At 38.1% G+C, this 19916-nt stretch overlaps 1 protein-coding gene across 4 annotated transcripts in view; it reads right to left on the reverse strand.

The window, feature by feature from the left end:
- Nucleotides 1–658: 658 nt before the first annotated feature.
- Nucleotides 659–19916, reverse strand: part of dgka.S (diacylglycerol kinase alpha S homeolog) — a 79402-nt gene continuing 60144 nt past the window's right edge. For all 4 annotated transcript variants that reach the window (XM_041584389.1, XM_041584390.1, XM_041584388.1 and 1 more), the window contains 19 exons: nt 19496–19570; nt 19125–19244; nt 18421–18538; nt 16812–16900; nt 16199–16318; nt 15812–15904; nt 14734–14820; nt 13545–13618; nt 12547–12621; nt 12364–12449; nt 11744–11833; nt 10309–10469; nt 8242–8306; nt 7440–7530; nt 5472–5658; nt 3389–3509; nt 2888–2948; nt 1704–1780; nt 659–890 (listed from right to left, as the gene is read on the reverse strand). In XM_041584389.1, coding sequence (XP_041440323.1) covers nt 884–890; nt 1704–1780; nt 2888–2948; nt 3389–3509; nt 5472–5658; nt 7440–7530; nt 8242–8306; nt 10309–10469; nt 11744–11833; nt 12364–12449; nt 12547–12621; nt 13545–13618; nt 14734–14820; nt 15812–15904; nt 16199–16318; nt 16812–16900; nt 18421–18538; nt 19125–19244; nt 19496–19570 — 1797 coding nt within the window. In that variant the 3' untranslated portion in view covers nt 659–883. The remainder of the gene's footprint in view (nt 891–1703; nt 1781–2887; nt 2949–3388; nt 3510–5471; nt 5659–7439; nt 7531–8241; nt 8307–10308; nt 10470–11743; nt 11834–12363; nt 12450–12546; nt 12622–13544; nt 13619–14733; nt 14821–15811; nt 15905–16198; nt 16319–16811; nt 16901–18420; nt 18539–19124; nt 19245–19495; nt 19571–19916) is intronic.

A 19916-nucleotide genomic window follows, 5' to 3' on the forward strand; every position in this document is an offset into this window, starting at 1 on the left:
GTACAAGTGAACCACTGAGCACCAGGGGTGTAACTATCGAGGAAGCAGACCCTGCAGCTGCAGGGGGGTCCAGGAGGTATAGGGGTCCCATGAGGCCCTAATTCATACACAGTTTCGATAAAAATTGATAAAACAAGCCATTTTGGGGGTCTGAAAAACTATTTTTTTGTGGGGCCCAGTAATATTTAATTACGCCACTGTTGAGCACCACTACTTTCCTAGCTGGCCAGTAATGATTATACCAATGCTGACCACCAAAGCAATTATAAATGTACTAAACCTGTGTCAGCAATAATATATGGGTCTCACGTGGACACTTCATCACTAAAATTAAAATCCACCAAAGGGTGAAGCCCATGCGTATGCTTTTGCCAAGGAGTTCTGCGCCTGCTTCACATTGAGGGTATAGGGTGACTTTGCTCTACTGTTGGTGAAAACAAGTCCTTCAGTGTTTTCTATGAAAATCTGCAAAATGACAAGGCAAAAGCAGTGATCTGCAGCTAGTTCTAAGGTGATGTTGAGCACTGGTGCTAGTAACATTTCCATGAATTCCATGGTTCTGTCCATATGTAATGTAAGCACCTTAGAAAGGATCAACAGATCAGGAGAAGACAAGTTTTTCTAATAAAAGATTTGAGCACACAGATGGACCCTAATGGATATCTTGATGACTTTATTTTACTTATCCACTAATGACAAAAGGAGGACATGTTTTGAAGAGTGTTCTTTGAAGCCAGAAAAAAATGTGACAGTTGGTTCTTGAAGTGGTTAGAATGTTGTCCAGAGTTGCAGCTTCTTTCTAAGGTAGAGTTTCTGGTTACCACAAGTCTGAAGCTCTTCTGAATGACTTCTCTTGTGCTACCAAGGCCTCTCCACTGAAAATCTATTGGCTTGCCAAATGAATAAGCGGATGAACAACCATCTTTAAAAGCATGACACATTTCAGAGCACATGTTGCATTTTATTATAGTTAAATAGGTTCTACATACTATGTTATACTTGAGCACTGTGGGATGTGCCTGTAAAGCACACTGTCTGTGAACGATTGTTACGTATCTACTGCAATTAAGGGAAACTGGAAAATTACTCTTTATGTAAAGGTCATATGATGCAGATTGGCTAATATATTACTTATGATATTATTATTATATCTTATTGTTACAGTTGAGGATAGCATACAGTTCCAATTTCCATAAGCAGAACCTAACTTCTCATAGATATCTGCATTTAATGACTCTTCTTTCTCCAAAATGATTATTTTTTGGTCCAGGCTGCTCAAATCCTAATGGTCCGATCCCCATAATTTAAGAACCTTACTAGAAGGTGTTTACAGTGGCTTGGCCTTTACAAAAAATACTAAATACATATATATAAATCTTTAAGATTCCAGCATCACGTTCTAAAATATACATACATTATTAAACAGAGTTCCTGGCATTGCCAGAGTCTTGAGCTCCTTCACTCTGATGCCTAACCTAGCTAAACAACAGCCGTCTACTGGAAAGATGGGAAACTCCAGAATCTGGGTTTACGAAGTGGCAAAAGCAAAAAGGGCAAGACAGGGTGGGCTTCAGCTTCATTTCTTTACGAGACTGACAAACCTCACAAAAGGACGTGGGGAAGGATAAGGCAGTGTTGACTAGCGATTAGGCTCTTGGCTTAAATATAGTTAAGATCAACATCAGGAATAAAAGTTTGTTTACTTGAGGGAAAAGAAGCTTGAAGAACGGGGTGCAGGAGCTCGCAGCATCGGTGCTTGATTCTTATGTGTGATTTTTATCTAGAAAAAAAGAGAGATTTGTTTTTGACTATATTTTTTAGATTATGTTCTCTCTAGCATGGTACAGGAGGGAATAGCCTGTTAAAACGAGGGGCAACTAAAGTATACCTTGGGGTTCATTATAAGGGAGAATGCATATAAATTTTTTTCTCCATAGATTCTGTCTGGGAGTTACCAGCTCAGCTTGCAGTTCTAGTCAGGTCCCATCATCTCCAATGGTGGGTATAGCCTACTTACACATACTACAGGAAGGCCAACACCCTAGGCTTTCTGAAAGCCACTACAGAAAGATAACAAAATACTACGCCAATATAGGATTGCACTATGGTGACCATTTTATACAGAGTTTAAAGCCTCTTTTTAGCAGCGACCCAAAAAAACCAAATCCACTAAAGGGATTTGGCCGAATCCCACATCTTTCATGCAAAGGATTTGCATTATGCCAAAGGCTTGCATATGCAAATCAGGGCTAGGAAGGGGTAAAGAGTCCTGCTGAAAAAGTCTGAAATTATAGCAATTCCACACAAAAATAGAGTGCACTACTTGTTAACCGATCAACCTTTTCAGGTGTCAGGTGCTAAACAGCCTATAAGATCCCCTGCCCAGGGTCAGAACAATTTATAATCAATCCAAGTCACTGTAGTACACTGATCTGTTTTACGAATGCATGAATGCAAACGTGGTTTTATTGGCTCAATAAAACCACATTTGCATTCATAAAATGGATCAGTGTGCTACAGTGAGCTTGGATTGGTTACAAAAATATAGCAGCCACTCACAGATCCAATAGTCAGGCATTGTAAGGTCATCTTTCTTGTACACACATATAGAGGCACATTTACCAAGGGTCGAATTTCGAATTCGTGTGAGTTTTTTTGGGGGGTTAATTTGACTACAGCTAAAATGGATGTGAATGATAATCACTGTCCATATAAAGAAAGGATAATACTACTAACAGCAACAATAATAATAATCCTTTATGTGGGAGTTGTCAGAAGTAGGTGAAACCCTCAGTAGGCAATGTTTCCTAATTCTGTTGTGAAGTATTTATAGTGAAAGTATTTATAATGTATAAAGTAAATAAGGCTATTTTACATCCTGGCTTACCGTACAGGGTGGCTGCATCCAGGGCTCACCATCAATTTGCATTGGGAGGGGCTTTGTGGTCCTGTAAAAAATAATTCTCACAATGAAGAACAAACATGCAAATAAGTGCTACAGGGAAGATGCTAAAACCCCTCACAGGTTAATATTAAATCTGTATAGCCAAATTGCATTATCTTAGCTAGATATCTTGAGAGCTCGGAGATGACAAGATTCATTCAAACCAAAGAGGCCCACCAGCACTGCATTCATGATATAGTTCAATAAACTCAATAATTCTTCAGATGGATTAGGAAAAAGCTTCCAAAGCTCAAATAGAATGCATAAAAACGATTAGGAAAGTTCCCTTATATTTGATAAATATGCCCAAGGCAATAATAAACACTGCTTCATCTGCATTCAGATTAGGGATGCACCTAATTAATTCATTTTTGTCCACAAAAGATTTGAGAAAATACCAACCAAATCTGAACCCTAATTGCATATTCAAATCTGAAAACATACCTTATTGTCAGCCCAGAACACATTGCAAGTCGTTTGCCTGCACTTTTCAGTCCAGTATAAATTTGCCCCATCTCAATCGCACTCTCAAGTCCCACCACCTCCAGTCTCTTGTCACTGAGGTCTATGGGATGCAAAATTGAAATGTCAGCTTAATCCCATATTTGATATTGATTCATGTTGAGATTTCATGATGACAAATGCCATGCAGTCAGTGATATACATTCTCAGGCAATGAAATGGCATCTCCTTCTGTTAATCTATACTCCCTATTAATACAGGACTTGCTGACCCCAGTTGCTCGTGGCTGGTCTATCATCCACAAGTTCTGCTTTGTCTGTTTTCACCATGGATTCACCTATTTCAGACTATTCAAGATTATCTTGCAACTATATATGCTAGTTGCATAACCTTACATTTTTCCAAACTGAATGTTGACTGCCCCTTTTAGTTAGAATTTCCAGTTCCAGTTTGGTCATTATTATTTTTTATATAGATTTTAAATTATTTGCTGCTTCTGACTTATTCCAGTTTTCACTGACCCCATCTGAAAGTAAATGCTCCGTAAGGCTACATATTTATTGTTATAGCTCATCTTTATTACTCATATTTTATTCAAGCCTTCTGCTATTTATATCCCAGTCACTTATTCAAATCAATGCGAGGTTGCTAGTGTAATTTTGGTCCTAGCCGCCAGATTGCTGAAATTATAAAATTGGAGAGCTGTCAATAAAAGACTAAATAACCCAAAACCCACAAATTATTAAAAAAGAAAGTTGCAAATTGTCTCAGAATATTGCTCCTTAGATCATAAGGGTCAACTCGTAGGTGAACAACCCCTTTAACACCCAGATAATAAATTTGTCCAGATCCCCTTGAAAAGATGATAAAATCAAAATGATTTAATTGTTCTGTGCAGTTGAGTGACCTTGGCAAATGCAGATAATGTGATTCAAAACCTTCCCCAGTCATTAATCAATCATTGCCTCAATACAGAAGGTTTTGGAATACACAATACTTTAGTAACAGAATATACCAGTAACTATTATTCTCTGAAAATAATCTCAAGACATTCTAGATTCTCCTACCTACAGTACCAACAGCGCCGGATTCGCTGGGCGGGCGCCCCTAGGCCGTGCGCTCCGCGCGGTCCTAGCGCCCGCCCGCACTACCACACACTGGCGCAAAGGCGCCAGCATGCGAGCGCCGAAGCACTGGGGAGCACAGGCAGCTGGGTGGCATGCCGCCCCCAAAAATGTGCCGCCCTAGGCCCGGGCCTATGTGGCCTCGCCACAAATCCAGGCCTGAGTACCAACAAGACATACAGATCTTAGTTTAGAAAAAGCCTTATATGACATTATCAAAAGCTGCAGCAAAATAAAAGTACATCTTACCTATTGCAACACCACAATACAAGATGTACTGTATATTAAAATCCCTGCGTAATTGTATATACTTCTATCATCTGTATGTACTGTATATCTAGGGCATTACAGGGAAAATGTGTAAAGTTTCTCAGGATCTAGACACCAGGGGGCAGATTTATTAAGGGTCGAATTAAAAATTCAAAACTGTCAAATTCGACTAGGGAATTATCCAAACTCGATTCGAGTTTTTTTAAAAATTTGATTCAATTTTCGAGATGTATCATACTCTGGCCCTTTAATAATTTGAATTTGACTATTCGCCACCTAAAACCTGCTAAATTCATGTATAAGTCAATGGGAGAAAACTCCGTTCAAAATTCGACCCTTGATAAATCTGCCTCTAATAGCACTCATTAGAGATTTACTGTTTCAAAGCAAATTCCTGATTAGTTGCTATGACAAAACTCAAACTATGTACTTTATACTTTATATCATGGTGCATACAATGAATTCTTCTTTGTAAATCTATGGGAAACCCTGTGACTGCTACGGGCAGACAATGCAAGGCATCAGATCAATGTGTGCACGGACAGGGAGCGAGGGTGTGTGGAGGGTACTGGTGATGCACTTGAAGGAGGGTGAAAGGGGTTGCAGTAATGGGGGTAAGTAAAGTTATGCTAAATTCCATTACTTGGGTCATCTTTTGTTTCAAATCTCACCTTGTACACATGATTTCAAAGCATCAGGGTCAGTGATGGCTTCAGGGGCATTATGACATGAAGCATTCCGAGGTTCTCCCCAATGTTTCTTAGTCTCTCCCCATAGGTTGGAACCTCCATGCATGCTTGGAATATTTATAACTGCAATGCCTTCCAGGGAGCTGAGATCCAACAGGGAGCCACAACACTGGGCAGGTAAACAGGAAAATATTATTATTATTTTGTTTGATAATCTGTACTGCAGTTCTATTTGGTGCCAGTTTCTTAGTCGCATATGCAAGGCTTACACTGTGTGTATATGAGTCAATGTTGGATGAGTCTTGTGCAAGCTTTCTAAAGGTGGCGACGACAAACGAGCAGATCTCTCCCCGATATGCCCACCTTGAGGTGGGCAATATCGGGCTAATCCGATCATGGGCCCTAGGGCGCAACCAGTGGCGTAACTAGATATTACTGGGCCCCACAGCAAATTATTTTTCAGGCCCTCAAAATGTTTAGAGGTTGACTTGTTTCTCCAATATTTATTGAAATTGTATATGAATTAGGGCCTCATGGGGCCCCTATACCTCCTGGGCCCCCCTGCAGCCGCAGGGTCTGCTTCCTCTATAGTTACGCCCCTGGGCCCAACGATCGGATCCTAACAAATTGTAACGGGCGGTCGGATCCCGTTGGAACGCAGCCGAATCTGTTTGTTTATGCGGTCCCGCAATCCGACGGGATTTTTAGTCCCATCCGATCGAGATCTGGCTGACTTTCAGCCAGATCTCGATCGGGGAAGCCCGTCGGGGGGCCCCGTACAGGGGCCAATAAGCTGCCAACTCGGTCGTGTATGGCCACCTTAAGTCTGTTTATGGATTTTCTTCGTACATTTCATGTAGGTCAAACAAAAAGTAACAACACTTCAATTCTCAACATAGTGCAGGTTCCCCAATGGCCACTTTCCATTGGCATATATATAGAGATGTAACAGCACCACTTGTCCTTTTAAGAATAAAAGCTAGCTTGATAAAGGACCAAGCTTGGCCCAAAACATTGCTGTAATGCCTTTAAAATTGTGCAATAAAAACATTTTTATTCTTCAAATGACATTTCATGTAGGTGTCATATTTAGTTCTTTCTGTTATAATCATGTTACAGTACCAAGTTACTTTTTAAAATGTACACGGATTCTAAATAATTTTTCGAGGACCCTCCAGGGAACATCAGAATTCTGATGCCAACCCTGGGCTACTGCAAATTAATCATCAGAATAAATTCCCTAGCTTTCTCATTGCAGGCTTGTTAACACAAGACTATTACTGTAAAGAGCTATTTGGGTTTAGTGCAGAACACCCATGCCATAATAGTGTCATCTGATTCCAAAAGACCCACTTGTGTAAATGCAATGCCAAACTGGCAGCAATGAAATAGAGGTACATCCAATTGACCCCTAGATTTATGAGGGCGAGCTCCCTGGGCTATACAATGACCCACAGGATGCCTATAGTCCTGACCAATTTATAGCCACATGGACTTCAGAGACGACCAGTGACAAGAACCTATTCTAGCAATGCTTCAGTGATGCCTCCAATAAAGGTCCTTGCAGATGTAATGCAACATTAAGTAGGACGGAAGACAGACCAAAAGGATGGTTAATACTACTTTCACAACACTCCAAACCAACCAACCATTGCAATATCTATGTGATGGTGGCCAAACGATAAACATTGAATCAGTATTCCTATTTTTAATATTTATTATATTAATATTTATGATTTTTTTTATCTCTGCAGTTAAAAACAGAAAGTCTGACTAAATCAGTATTAGTACTAGTACAATGAAGAGTAATACCCCACAGCCACAAAAGGAACAAAAAGAACCATAATGTTGCCAGCCATTAGACATAAGTAAAACCGGAGTAATGCAATTTGTACAGATTAAAAAACAAGAAAGGAAAATAATACATCCAATACTGAAGCTATAACTTACCTCAATTGTGACAGCCGCTTTAAGCTTTTTACAGGTAGAGAAAACAGTCTCTGATGTAGCAAACTCAAAATACCACAATTTGTTCTTCATTCTATGAAGAAAAAGCTAGATATGCATATGTGGCAGGGATCATTCTTTATTAGCAAATAGTACACTTTTAAACATATGCCAGTATTTATACTTCAGTTAAAAAACATATTTTACCACCCTCTGCCTCTCCCGTCCCCCTCTGAGCTTACCTACTTAGTAGAGCGAGTGAGCAGGCGGGGCAAGTGGGTGGATCTGACAGGGCAAGTGGGCTGGGCAAGCAGGTGGGGAAAGCGGGAGGAGTGGGCCATAGGTCAGGACCGGAGGGGGTCTGGGCGGGTGGGGCCAACAAGGGCTGGGGCCCACCGTGTTTTTACCCAGTCCAACACTGTCTATAGAATTTCCCTACAAAATAGCATGTTACTGGGGAATTTCATTTAGTGCTATAGACACAATCCTCATGTGACTGCCCTAAAATGCATTTTTGTCAACATTTCTTGCTACAATTAAATGCTATGGAATATCCATCTCCAAAATAAATCAAGGGGTTCAGTAGAAGGATGGGCAAACCTTGCCAAGGTACAATAACACACAGCAACCAATCAGCAGTTAGTTTTTAGATGTCTAATAAAAGCAAATATATGGGCTAATGGACTGGAGCAGACTTTTGGACATTACTACATAACAAATTAGAGGCTTTCTTGTTTGCCTCAGTCAACCCGCACAGCAATATAAAAGCAATGGGAATGAGTCCATTACAGGTTATGATATTCACCTGCTATTGAATTTCTCTGGATATTTTTCCCTCATATTGTGAAATCTGTGAGCTATAGATGCATCCTGCAAAGAGAAGATAAAAATAAGATAAAAGTATGATTAGTGAATATCAAGATGGAGGGCAAGATACATAACATTGCTGGCAATTTATATGCTGTATATACTTGCATTATTTTCTATAAATGGATATCAATATATTTTGCACTTTGAACCATATTTATCTGCAACTTTGTATTTATGAAATGTCTAAAAGCCTCTATGTTGCTTTTAAATAGCATAGATGCCCAAACTTCTAGGCCTAAGAAGCTTGGGAAGTCAGGTCAGGCTTGGAATACTGGCAACATTTGGAAACTATTGGATCTGGGGAAGACATGGTCATAAATTATGTATACTGTCAGCAATCTGTTAAGACACTGACATTCATATATATTAAGGCTGTCTATAGGGTAACATTTAAAAAAAAAAAGAAAAATAACAAGAGTGATGTTTGGTGGACCAAATGAGATTGAAGTAATGATTATCAGCCTAGGTCAATATTTGGATAAAATAGGACTCAATGCAGTCCATGACTAAAAGGACTTTTTAACCAAACCTGATTAGGTGTTGTCCAGAAAGGGTCTTGTTTTAGCCTCTATACAGACCAATGAGCTGTCAACTTGATCATGAATGGGAAAGTTAACAGCCAATATCTGCATGTATATGGGTATGTGTAGTTGAAATGTGTCCCAGGTGACTAAAATATCATCACATTTTGCTAATATTGATTACTGAAATAAATATTTTCAAGGTTTGAAACCATGGAAACATCCATCCTTAGACTGGAGAGGACAACATATGTTCCAACAACTGTTTCTATTCCAGTAAGTAGAAAAACAACTGTATCTATTTCTGTGTTTATTATGCAGAGTCTCTTTAATGAAAACAAACCAGACTGAGTTTCTGGCTGAAATGACGTTATATGAGATCTTTGTCCCTTCATCTAAGGACAAGTTTTCAGCGGAAAGTCATCTTGGAAAATGCCAGGCAGTACTGATCGCTCCTCTGCTTCTGCCCTCTAGACTTTCCCACCAATTTTGAGTCTAAGAAACAGAGTGCTGGCAGTCAGTCAGCTATAAAAATAACTCTGCTGTGAATAGTTATTTGCCCCACTGTACTGAGCTACAGAAACACATAAGTACATAAACAGAGTTCAGTGACAGTAGAGAAAATTAAGAAACAACAAATGATCAGTGCTGAGATTGTAGAGAACTCTTGCCAGTCTCCAATCAAAAATGGCTTTTTTTCTGCAGTGTTCTACATCTAAGCAACAATCTACCCCTATGGTGACTTTAACTTTATCTCTGGGATGTCCTTAAGAGAACTGTGTACATAACATTTTGTGCAATCTCAGACACGATTGACCTCACTAAACTAATCCAAGCATCCCTGCAGTCGGATCACTATACAAAAGGATGGCCCCAATATTGATCTGGGTGAGCTTATCCATTTCAACTGACCAACATCTTAAATATGAATCTACTATTTATTATCTATTTATTATCTACTACTAGTTCTTGGGTGAGTAAAGAGAATTTCACATCTCTCCTGAGCAGATACCCCACATTCACAGTGGGGTGTAGTTAAGTTTGTAGACCTGAAATACTTTAAACTGACATGTACATGTAGACATGTATTTGCCTTTCTGACTTTTTGTCCTTGAAAACAAACTCTATTTATATGCCAATATCATATAAATTTGAAAAGCAAACATCTTCCTGAAGAATTCCAAATGGCTATATGTATATGCCGCAAGGAGCAAACCATGTATCTGTGGGAAACTAGTGGGTATGTGAAAATACCACACACTGATAGGGTACCAAAGCTATGTGACTTCTAGGCACCCCAAAATATAAAAGCACAAATGTAATTGTAACAATACAATGTTTCGTCCATCAGCACTTATTGGAGCTCATCAGTGCAGTGTTTTTTGACCAGGATAACCCAAACACCTTTGTATTTGCACTTCTAATTGCACCTCAATTATTCACATGTGTTCACATCACGTTCTAGTAATTCTTGTACATACCACCCCAATGGAAAAGTAGTTGTTTATGATCTCGTAAGGAACTGGGTCTCCTTTCTCATTTGGGTTTTCAGGTATAACCTCAATGTTCCATCTGTCCATCTTAATAGGTATACTCTTTTCAATATCCTTCAAGAACTTAATTAGATTCTCTCCATCATAACCTAGGAATAACAATAGGTCAGACACAAAATGTAAACATGCTGCTGGGGGAAATGATTAAGGAAGTGCAATGCTGGACTACACTAAAAAGTTAATGTACAGAAGGTACAACATTTGGTAAGGTCTAGTTGCCTATTGCAACTAATCAGCAGATAGCATTTACTGGTCACCTGTTTTAAAGGAGAAGGAAAGTCGTCTTGCACTTGGGGTTGCCAAATTTTAGGTACCCCCAAGTGATTGTATTTACTTACCTGAAACCCAGGGCTGGTGCTCCTATCAGCAGAAAACTTCACCGGCCGGGGTTATTCCAGCGAGCACCACAGAGCGATCCTCTTCTGGCTTCTTCTTTCTTCAAATTTCCAGGGGCAGACTCATGCGCAGTAGAACGAAATTGACGACTTTTTAGTTAAATTTCGGTTTTTTGCTCTACTGCACATGCGCAGCCATGTGAAGAAAGAGGAAGACGATCACTCAGTGGTGCTCGCTAAAGCAAACATTTAATCGTTTCTATAGGTATCTAGACTTGATCAAAATTTGCACTTTTTATTACATTCCCCTGAAACATATAACTCTCACAGTGTTTAATTAGCAAGTCGCCACAATTCTGTATTCTACCAGATGAACCTTTAATTTAGGGGTGTCCAAAGGTAGATCGGGATCTATCAGTAGACCTTTAGCTGGTGATCAGTAGATCTCAAGCCAGTGTATACAAACAGCTTGTCTAAATCACCCTCCTATTTCATGCTTTTTGTTCAGATGTTTATCATGTTAAGGTTACTGTACATAAGAAATAGTTGTTTGTTAAATATAGCAATATACATTTTCTCATAATCAATATTTAAATAACATTTAAATATGTTTTAATGGATGTCGATCCTAATGGGACAGCATCACTAAAAGTAGACCTCGCATTAGCAAAGTATGGGCACTCCCAGGTTCTGCAGTATTACTGCTGCAAGCCAAACATTTGCAGAGTGGATGAAGCATGTTGAAAGTTTTTTCTTTTGTGTGCACTTCATACAATTGTATGTATAGACACAGTAGCAAATCTCCTGTATTTAAAGATCGGTATGGTTTTTACAGAATAGCAGGCCAATACAGTGTGGTTTTTAACACTATTGCAACAAACCAACCAATAGTGGGGTGCACCATGTGATGTCACTAAGATAGCTGCTCTTCTGGTGGAACTGATCAATCAAGCCTCAGACTCTCAAAGAAACATGCTATCAATACACTAGCAAGATTGTTTCTCTTCATCAACAGAACAAATACTTACCGCCTCCCCAGCTGAGACATCGTGCAAGGTCATTTCCTGTACCGAGTGGCAGCACAGCTACAGGTGGTCTATATGGAAGGTTTGCCTTGTCTTAATAAAAGGAGAAATAGTAGCTGATAAATGATGTAAAGACTAAAGTGAAAATTTAGGCTAATGCCAGAGGTAGTAGATCTGCAGCAGGCACACATGGTGGATTTCGGTGCAGAAATGCAAGAGTATTCAGCATGCGTTTCTCCACACGCTGAGATACACTATGTCTGCCATTAGCCTTAGGTTCATGCCACACACTGCTTGCGTGTTACTGCTTGTGCTCCCTGCAACTGACCTAAATGGCAAGCACCTGTCACTGGTGATATGTGTTCCATCAGCCTTATAAATATGAAAGATTCATTACATTAGCTCATAACACAATATACTAGGTGTAAAAATGCACTACTCAAAGCATATACAATATATAGTTTACTGGTTTATAGAACTCCTGTCTCCCATTTTATAGAATGACCCTCTCCCACAAAATACTGACCCTTCCTATATGTCCTACATCAGTACCATTGCTGTTGCAGCAGAAGACAGTGTACAATCTTTAAAGCCATGTGAATACAGGGCTATAAAACACTTACCAATTGCATCCAGTATCCATCCGACTGTTCCATCACCACCGCATACTAAAATTCGATAGTCTGGGACATCCCGGAAAAAAGTCAGCCTTAAAGATTCATGTAATGAAAAATGGAGATATTTTATTTTCCATCCTTAGCTACATTCCCTTAGTTACACTCTTCATATGCTTCATTAATCCTTACCCTGGGGAAGGGCCCCCCTTTTTCAAGTTATAGACTTGTCTGGGATTCAGAAGATACTGGAATTTCCTCAGAACTCTGTAACATATAGAAGTGTGTATTATCATCAGTACATGTATACAGTTACACCTGTTGCTGTTACACTATGAAAGGGAGAAGGTATGATATATGGTGGGACATTCACTAAGATTGCGCCAGCGTCCGCTTCACCGCGCTTCGCCAGGCGTATTTTTGCCAGCGCTACGCCAATTCACTAAAATCCGAAGTTGCGCTCAGGGGGAGCTTAAGGTTGCGAAGTTGTGCTACGTTAATTCGCCAAGCAAAGCAAAGTTATGTTACGGATGCTTAATTTGCATACAGCGCCAAATTCAAGTTACAATGGAGGTATATGTAGCAGCACTACACAAGCCTGGGAAACCTTCAAAACAGCAAATAAAATTTTTATTTTGCCCTACACATGTGCCCACTGTATAGTTAAGTTGCCATGAGTTAGGAAATGTAGGGGGGAAGGAGGGGAGCCCCAAAAAAAAATTCGATCTTTTTCAGCCTATCATACCATAAAAATTGAAAAAAACGCCAGCGTTTTTTGGGACTTAGAAATTTTTTTAACTTTTTTTGAAGCAATTCCTATCTACTCTATTGCACTTCGCCTGGTCTGAGGTGGCGAAGGAAGTATGGCGTAAAAGGTAGTGTTCAAAATAATTCGCACGTTAGTGAATTTGCGTAGTTACGTCTGTTGCGCAAATTCGCCAGGCGTAAGGATGCGAAGTAACACTAGCGAATTTACGAAAATGCGCTACGCTGGCGTATTCACGCTAGCGTTAGGCGCTTCGTCGTTTAGTGAATGGTGTTGATATATACAAAGTAGTGGGATAGGAATAAAAATATATATACTACATGGAATCATAGTGAATCAGACTGTAGCACACTATAAGATACAGTAGTATCGCTGAGGGTGCATTTGCACTCTTTGTACTCTGTAAAAAGCAAGAGGAACTCACCTTTCTCCCTGTTTCCCTCCACTCTTTAGGTTTACAAAGACAAGTAAAGGGTGAGTACCTGGTAATGGGGCAATCTAAATACAAACACAAAAAATCAATAATTCAATAGTTCAATAATTATTGATATAAAGTCATACTTATTACATTCTTCAATTGCTGTATCCTGTGTGTAATATCTAACCTAATGCAAACTGCTGCTTCTAAAGTCTGATTTAATGTGCCTTCTTGGCACAACCTTATGAGGGCTAGAATGCCACATTTTGCCATCAAGACGAATAAATTTAAGCATCCTGCTATGATCCTATGCACAATAAGATATATACATAAAGATATAGCTATATAGATATATATATATATATAATATATAATTCTAAGACCTTTATCAAGGTCTTAGAGGGTCTTGATAAAGGTCTTAGAATTAGACCGAAACGTTGATCAGCTCTTTTTTAAATGTAAATTAATAAAAATGGATTTTTAACCTTTTTGCCAAATCCTGGTGTGCATCTTCGTTTTAAGTATGTAATTGGCCATTGAAGGTAGCACCCAGGTATTGCACTTTAACGGTGTGCGCTAGGAGTTTTTAGGATTGTTGTGTACATATATATATATATATATATATATATATATATATATATATATATATTGTTTAATCTTTAGGTTTATGGAATATTTGCAGTTTCTATAATAAAATAAAATAAAATGCCACAATGACATAGGCTTAGTTATAGATTTAGACTTAAACTTCAACATTATCCGCATTAATGTTGGCAGTGACAGGTTTGGATGGCCAATAGGGTAGTCTGCTTCCTTTCCAGTAGTTCTTTGGTTTGTTTCCAAAAGTAGACACCATGTTCAAATAGTTTAAAATTGCAGAGCTTTGGCGGTAAAAAATTCCTTGTATGTTGTGTACTTAACTTCTTTCAATAAACATGGAATCAAATAGAAATGTCTCCAAAACCTTTACATGCAGCATATAATATCTTTTTGGGTATAGTCAATATAACATTGTCATTTTGGATTTATGAGCACTTGATGGAAACATTGCAAGGAATAGGCCAAAATGTTTATGCAGCACTGGCCAATATACATGATAATCCCTAACAGAAAGTACTATTATATTTACTTGCAAAATATTTAAGGTAATACTAAATAATGAAAAGGTATAGGTCAGAATTTAGCTCTCTCTCACCCGCAGGGCTTGTCCTTCTGGGGTACTAAATGTCTGTGATGTTTCTTCTGAAGAAGCTAAAAGGTTTTTTTGGCTATTCTGTCGTTCCTGAAATGGCAAAAGATGGAAGACTAAAACAACAGCAAAGTTTAATTGAAAAAGCAGTGGGAGGAAAGGAAGGAGAAGGAAAGGAAGGGTGGATCAGCTCCCAGTTAGTGCATTAAAAATTTAAATACATGACTTTAAAAGAGAAAAAGCAATAATGAAATACTAAGAACTGCAATTGAATAGAAGATTATAAAGGAACCATGGTATAATTCTAGTACTTTTTAATACCAAATCTTGTAGTACATAATCTGTAATGAAAATGACTCTTAAAGGGGAAATAAAGTCTAAAATAGAATAAAATAAAATAGAATAAAATAAATAGAATAGAATAAAATAGAAATATATTGCTAGAAATGCTGTATTTTATATACAAAATATAAACATGAACTTACTGCCCAATTAAACAAATGATTTATGCTTTCAAAGTTGGCCGCATGGGGCTGTCATCTTGTAACTTTGTTAATCATCTTTGTAAGACCAAGACTATGCACATGCTCAATGTGGTCTGGGCTTCAGTTGGGAGGTTAAGCTTAGGGATCGTCATAAATTATCAAAACAGCACAAGTCAAATAATTTCTGCCATAGAAGCCGATACAGCAAGACTGATTAATAATCAGAATATGCAGACTGCACTGGGCATGTGGATACAAATCTCTAAACAGTTGCCGGCTGCTTTATAGGGAAACAAACAAAACTGCTCGAGGTCAGGGAAGTAAGGTGGGGCTCCCCCTGCCGTTTGAAAGTATGATTGTTTCCCTGCAGAGCAGTTAGGGACCGTCTGAAGTTTCCTATCCTCAGCAGTCAGAGCAAGCAAAATGAAGGGGGGATTTCGCTGCATACAGTTAGTTTTTTTTTAAAAATGGTACACATTTTTCTAATTAAAGTATATTGGAGATAGATTTCTTCTTCATTAAAGAAAGTAAAAATGGGATTTTATTTTTTAGCCTTTACATTCCCTTTAAGAAAACAAATGTTTAGACAAATGGCTTACCAGGATTACTGGGTATATGCAAGCAGGAGGTAATATATGGTCCTTTAAGATTCCCCTATCACACAGTGGGGATGAGGCACACTCATCATGAACCTCAAATAACAAAAAAATTATGTGTAAGGAACATTTTTAGAAAGCAGGCAAGCTAATCTTCAAACATGTAACCATATATATATATATATATATATATATATATATATATATATATATATATATACTGTATATATATACTGTAGGACTGGTAAATAATCCTATAAATAACCTGAGACCAATCATAAATAAGGATAAGTGTTTCAACATTGTGTCAATTCTATTGCTGAATTAGCATTTCTGTTTCACTACTTCCCTCTGAAGCCACTTTCAGTAGGAAGAACCATTTCACCTTACATTTGTATGACACCACACACAACGCTGCCCAGTCAGGCTCTGGAAACTTTTTATTTTCTTTTGGCATTTGTCACATTTGCTGGCCTCACATCCTCCTCTTACCCAAACGTGGGCCTGTTCCTGTGACAGGAGAAAAACTATGATAAGGAAGCAAACAAAATTAAAACACAGAAGGAGTAGAAAAGATGCATGGAATGGAACACACGGGGAAGGAGCAAAACACATAAAGAAATTAGTGAAAGTCAATCAAATACAGGTATAAAACCTATTATCCAAAATGCTTGGGACCTGGTATTTTCCGGATAAGGGATCTTTCTGTAATTTGGCTCACCATGCCTTAGGTCTGCTAAAAATTATTTAAACATGAAATAAAGCCAATAGGATTGTTTTGTAAAATGAGTTGATGCAGATTATTTAGGATGAAGTACAAGGTATTGTTTTATCATTAAAAGGAAACCATTTTTAAAAATCAGAATTATTATCTTAAAATGCACTCTATGGGAGATAAGATTCAGTGCTTACTATAATTTGAGGCTTTCTGGATAACAGATTTCTGGATAAGGGATGCCTTACCTGTACCAACATAATGATAATGCCAGAGATTATGACTTACGCAGAAATCCTTGCGTGATTTGGCATATGTGCTTATGCAGGAATTAGGTGCTTTGCGGGCACAGCGTTCATGAACAGTGAACTTACAAACTGCAAAATATAAACCAATTTTGTTTTATCAATTATTATATTATATATATATATATATATATATATATATATATACGACAAAAAAGCTGAAGCACACCAGGATTTTCTTCAAGAAATGTAAAACTGTTTATTCCATCAACGTTTCGGCTCTCGAGTGGAGCCTTTATCAAGATAAAGATTACAACAAAGTGAAAACTATTTAAAGACTCACCCAGCTCACTCCCACCTCCCAGTGACGCCCCCTTTCAGGTGTGAGGGATAATTAGAAAATTCATTAGTGTGACTGGTTCTTCCAATAGATACATTCTGTAGAAGCAAATACATATAAAACACAGAATGTGAAATACAGTGTATAACGTGCTATATATAAATATTAAATATTAAACATCAAAATAGAATTTATATATAAAAACACTTAAAAATCCACAAAAAGGATTACCAGTATCAAAACCTAAAAACAAACTGTTTGCAGAGATCGCTATATTATACTTGACAATCATTTTACAGAATCTACCCCTTTTATCTTTTATCCAAAAAAGGAGAAAAAGAGCAATATTCATTGAGACCGCGAGGGGCCACGGTGTCCAAAGTTTTAATCCAATAAACTTCTTTTTGCAAAAGTAACCGGTCCCAGTCACCCCCCCTATTAGGTTCAGGTACCAAGTCAATCCCCATGAATCTCAAAGTGGGTAACCCATGTCCCTTTGCTAAAAAATGTTTGGGTAGTGGTAAATCCGATTTTCCCGATTCAAGTGCCCGTTTAATTGAGGATCTATGATTGCCCATTTAATATTTATATATAGCACGTTATACACTGTATTTCACATTCTGTGTTTTATATGTATTTGCTTCTACAGAATGTATCTATTGGAAGAACCAGTCACACTAATGAATTTTCTAATTATCCCTCACACCTGAAAGGGGGCGTCACTGGGAGGTGGGAGTGAGCTGGGTGAGTCTTTAAATAGTTTTCACTTTGTTGTAATCTTTATCTTGATAAAGGCTCCACTCGAGAGCCGAAACGTTGATGGAATAAACAGTTTTACATTTCTTGAAGAAAATCCTGGTGTGCTTCAGCTTTTTTGTCGTGGATATTTTACTTCTGGATTGCACCCAGGTCCCTAACTCCTGAAGTGTGTGCTAAAGCCTTCTACACTGTATATATATATATATATATATACTGTACATTTCAGTGCATAATTACATATGGTTGATGCATGTGAAAGTCTAACAAACTGTTAAAGTTCCATGTATATTTTCAGTGTGAAATGTTTATATAAAATATGACTGCATCCCTGTTAAATGGCAGTAAAAAATGGTTTAACACTTTTTCTGTGCTTATTAATTTAGACAATAACAAATACACTTTACAGGATTAATTTCAAGAGAGACACTGTGTCACAGTAATATTACATTTCATGACTTTGCAGCAAAGTGCACCTTTAGAACTTGCTATTGGTGTATCACTAAGGATATTGTTGGGAACGTGCTCTCAACAAGTTGCTGAAGAGCCAACTTACAGGTGCAACAGAGGCCTTGCTTTCTGACCCCGAAAAGTAAAGCTTCACACACATTGCAATACACGGGGCGGTTAAAATGCTTCAGGCGCCACAGGTGCTGCCCATCATCTTTTATATTCTGTCAGACATGAAAGAAAGAAGGAAACAAAAAAAAATATGAAGCAGAAAAAAAGGCACTGCCTTATATAAAAGAAAGGTGAAAAGTGGTGAGTGCTGACTAAAAAACTATGAATAATTTTACTACAATCACAATATATAAACATTTTAATTTCTTGTCCTCATTAGATATAGCTAATGTAGAAAATGTAACACAGATAATAGACATTTGTTACAGAGCTAATTTACGACCCCTAAAGCAGTGTGCAAAGTGCAAAAAATGGGTACAATTCCTGCCTTCCTCTTTAACAGAATTTGCATTCAATTGTGGAGAGCAGAGACCTAAGGTAACCCTCTAAAATACAATACTGCCTGTGTTTTGACAGCCATACTGGGGAAGAAGAGTTTGCACTAATGGGCGCACATTTCCTTAGTCTGTAGAAAAATACCCATTCCATTAAAACATAGAATGGCTCATTTACTCATTTACTTATTACTAAGTGGCTGTTGTTACGGCAACTGCACTTTTTTAGTTATGTTTGTAAATCAGCCTCAGGGTGTTCAACTAGCATGCATATTTACTGAAGTCGGTGTAAGCTCATACATACAACTTCCATTCCTAAAAGCACCAGCAGAGGCACTGTTGTGAGTCCTCCTTTAACCCATTCTTCATAGGAGACTATTCCGTTGCCATCATAGTCCACTTGTCTCATCATCTCTTCTAACATCTGCAAGAACATAAGATCATAGTAGGCTATTATATGGGACTACAGGAAAGATCCTGGTAAAAGGAGTAACATGTTTTAGAGAGAGAGACAGAGAGAATTGTGATATAACCAGGATAATGGAATATACTGTATGTATACAGAAATAATTGTGAATTGGACCTCAGAAAGTGAAATTAGTTGACAAGATGGTGAGAACTGGAGAGAGACATATATTTAAAAGGCACAAAGAGATAATTGCCAACATCACTTACAGGTTTGAGTTCTGTGATGTCCCAGTCCAGGTATTCAGCCACACGCATCATTTGTGTTATAATCCTGTCTACCTCCTGTGAAAATATTCAGTGCCACAGAAAGTAAGAGAGGAAACTCACCTGCAGAGGATGAAATCTACTCTACTATAGTCTACTACAGATAAAAATTAGAACATCCCATTGCCACAGAGTCCCACAGCTCTTTATACAGGAAGTCTTCCTAGTCTTCCCTGTATAACAATTATCTTCTCTCATGCACTCTACTAAATAGAATTTATCTCAATCTCAATCACACAAAGTAGTCCATAAATGTCCTTACATGAATCTCCAATTCATCCTTTGTCCCACTCATACACCATTTCCTAACTTCCAGTCATTTTTATCATCTGTAGTAAAATATGTTCTTGTAGGACCATGCTCC

This window comes from Xenopus laevis, chromosome 2S (genome assembly GCF_017654675.1).
Source record: "Xenopus laevis strain J_2021 chromosome 2S, Xenopus_laevis_v10.1, whole genome shotgun sequence".
Classification (NCBI taxonomy): domain Eukaryota; kingdom Metazoa; phylum Chordata; class Amphibia; order Anura; family Pipidae; genus Xenopus; species Xenopus laevis.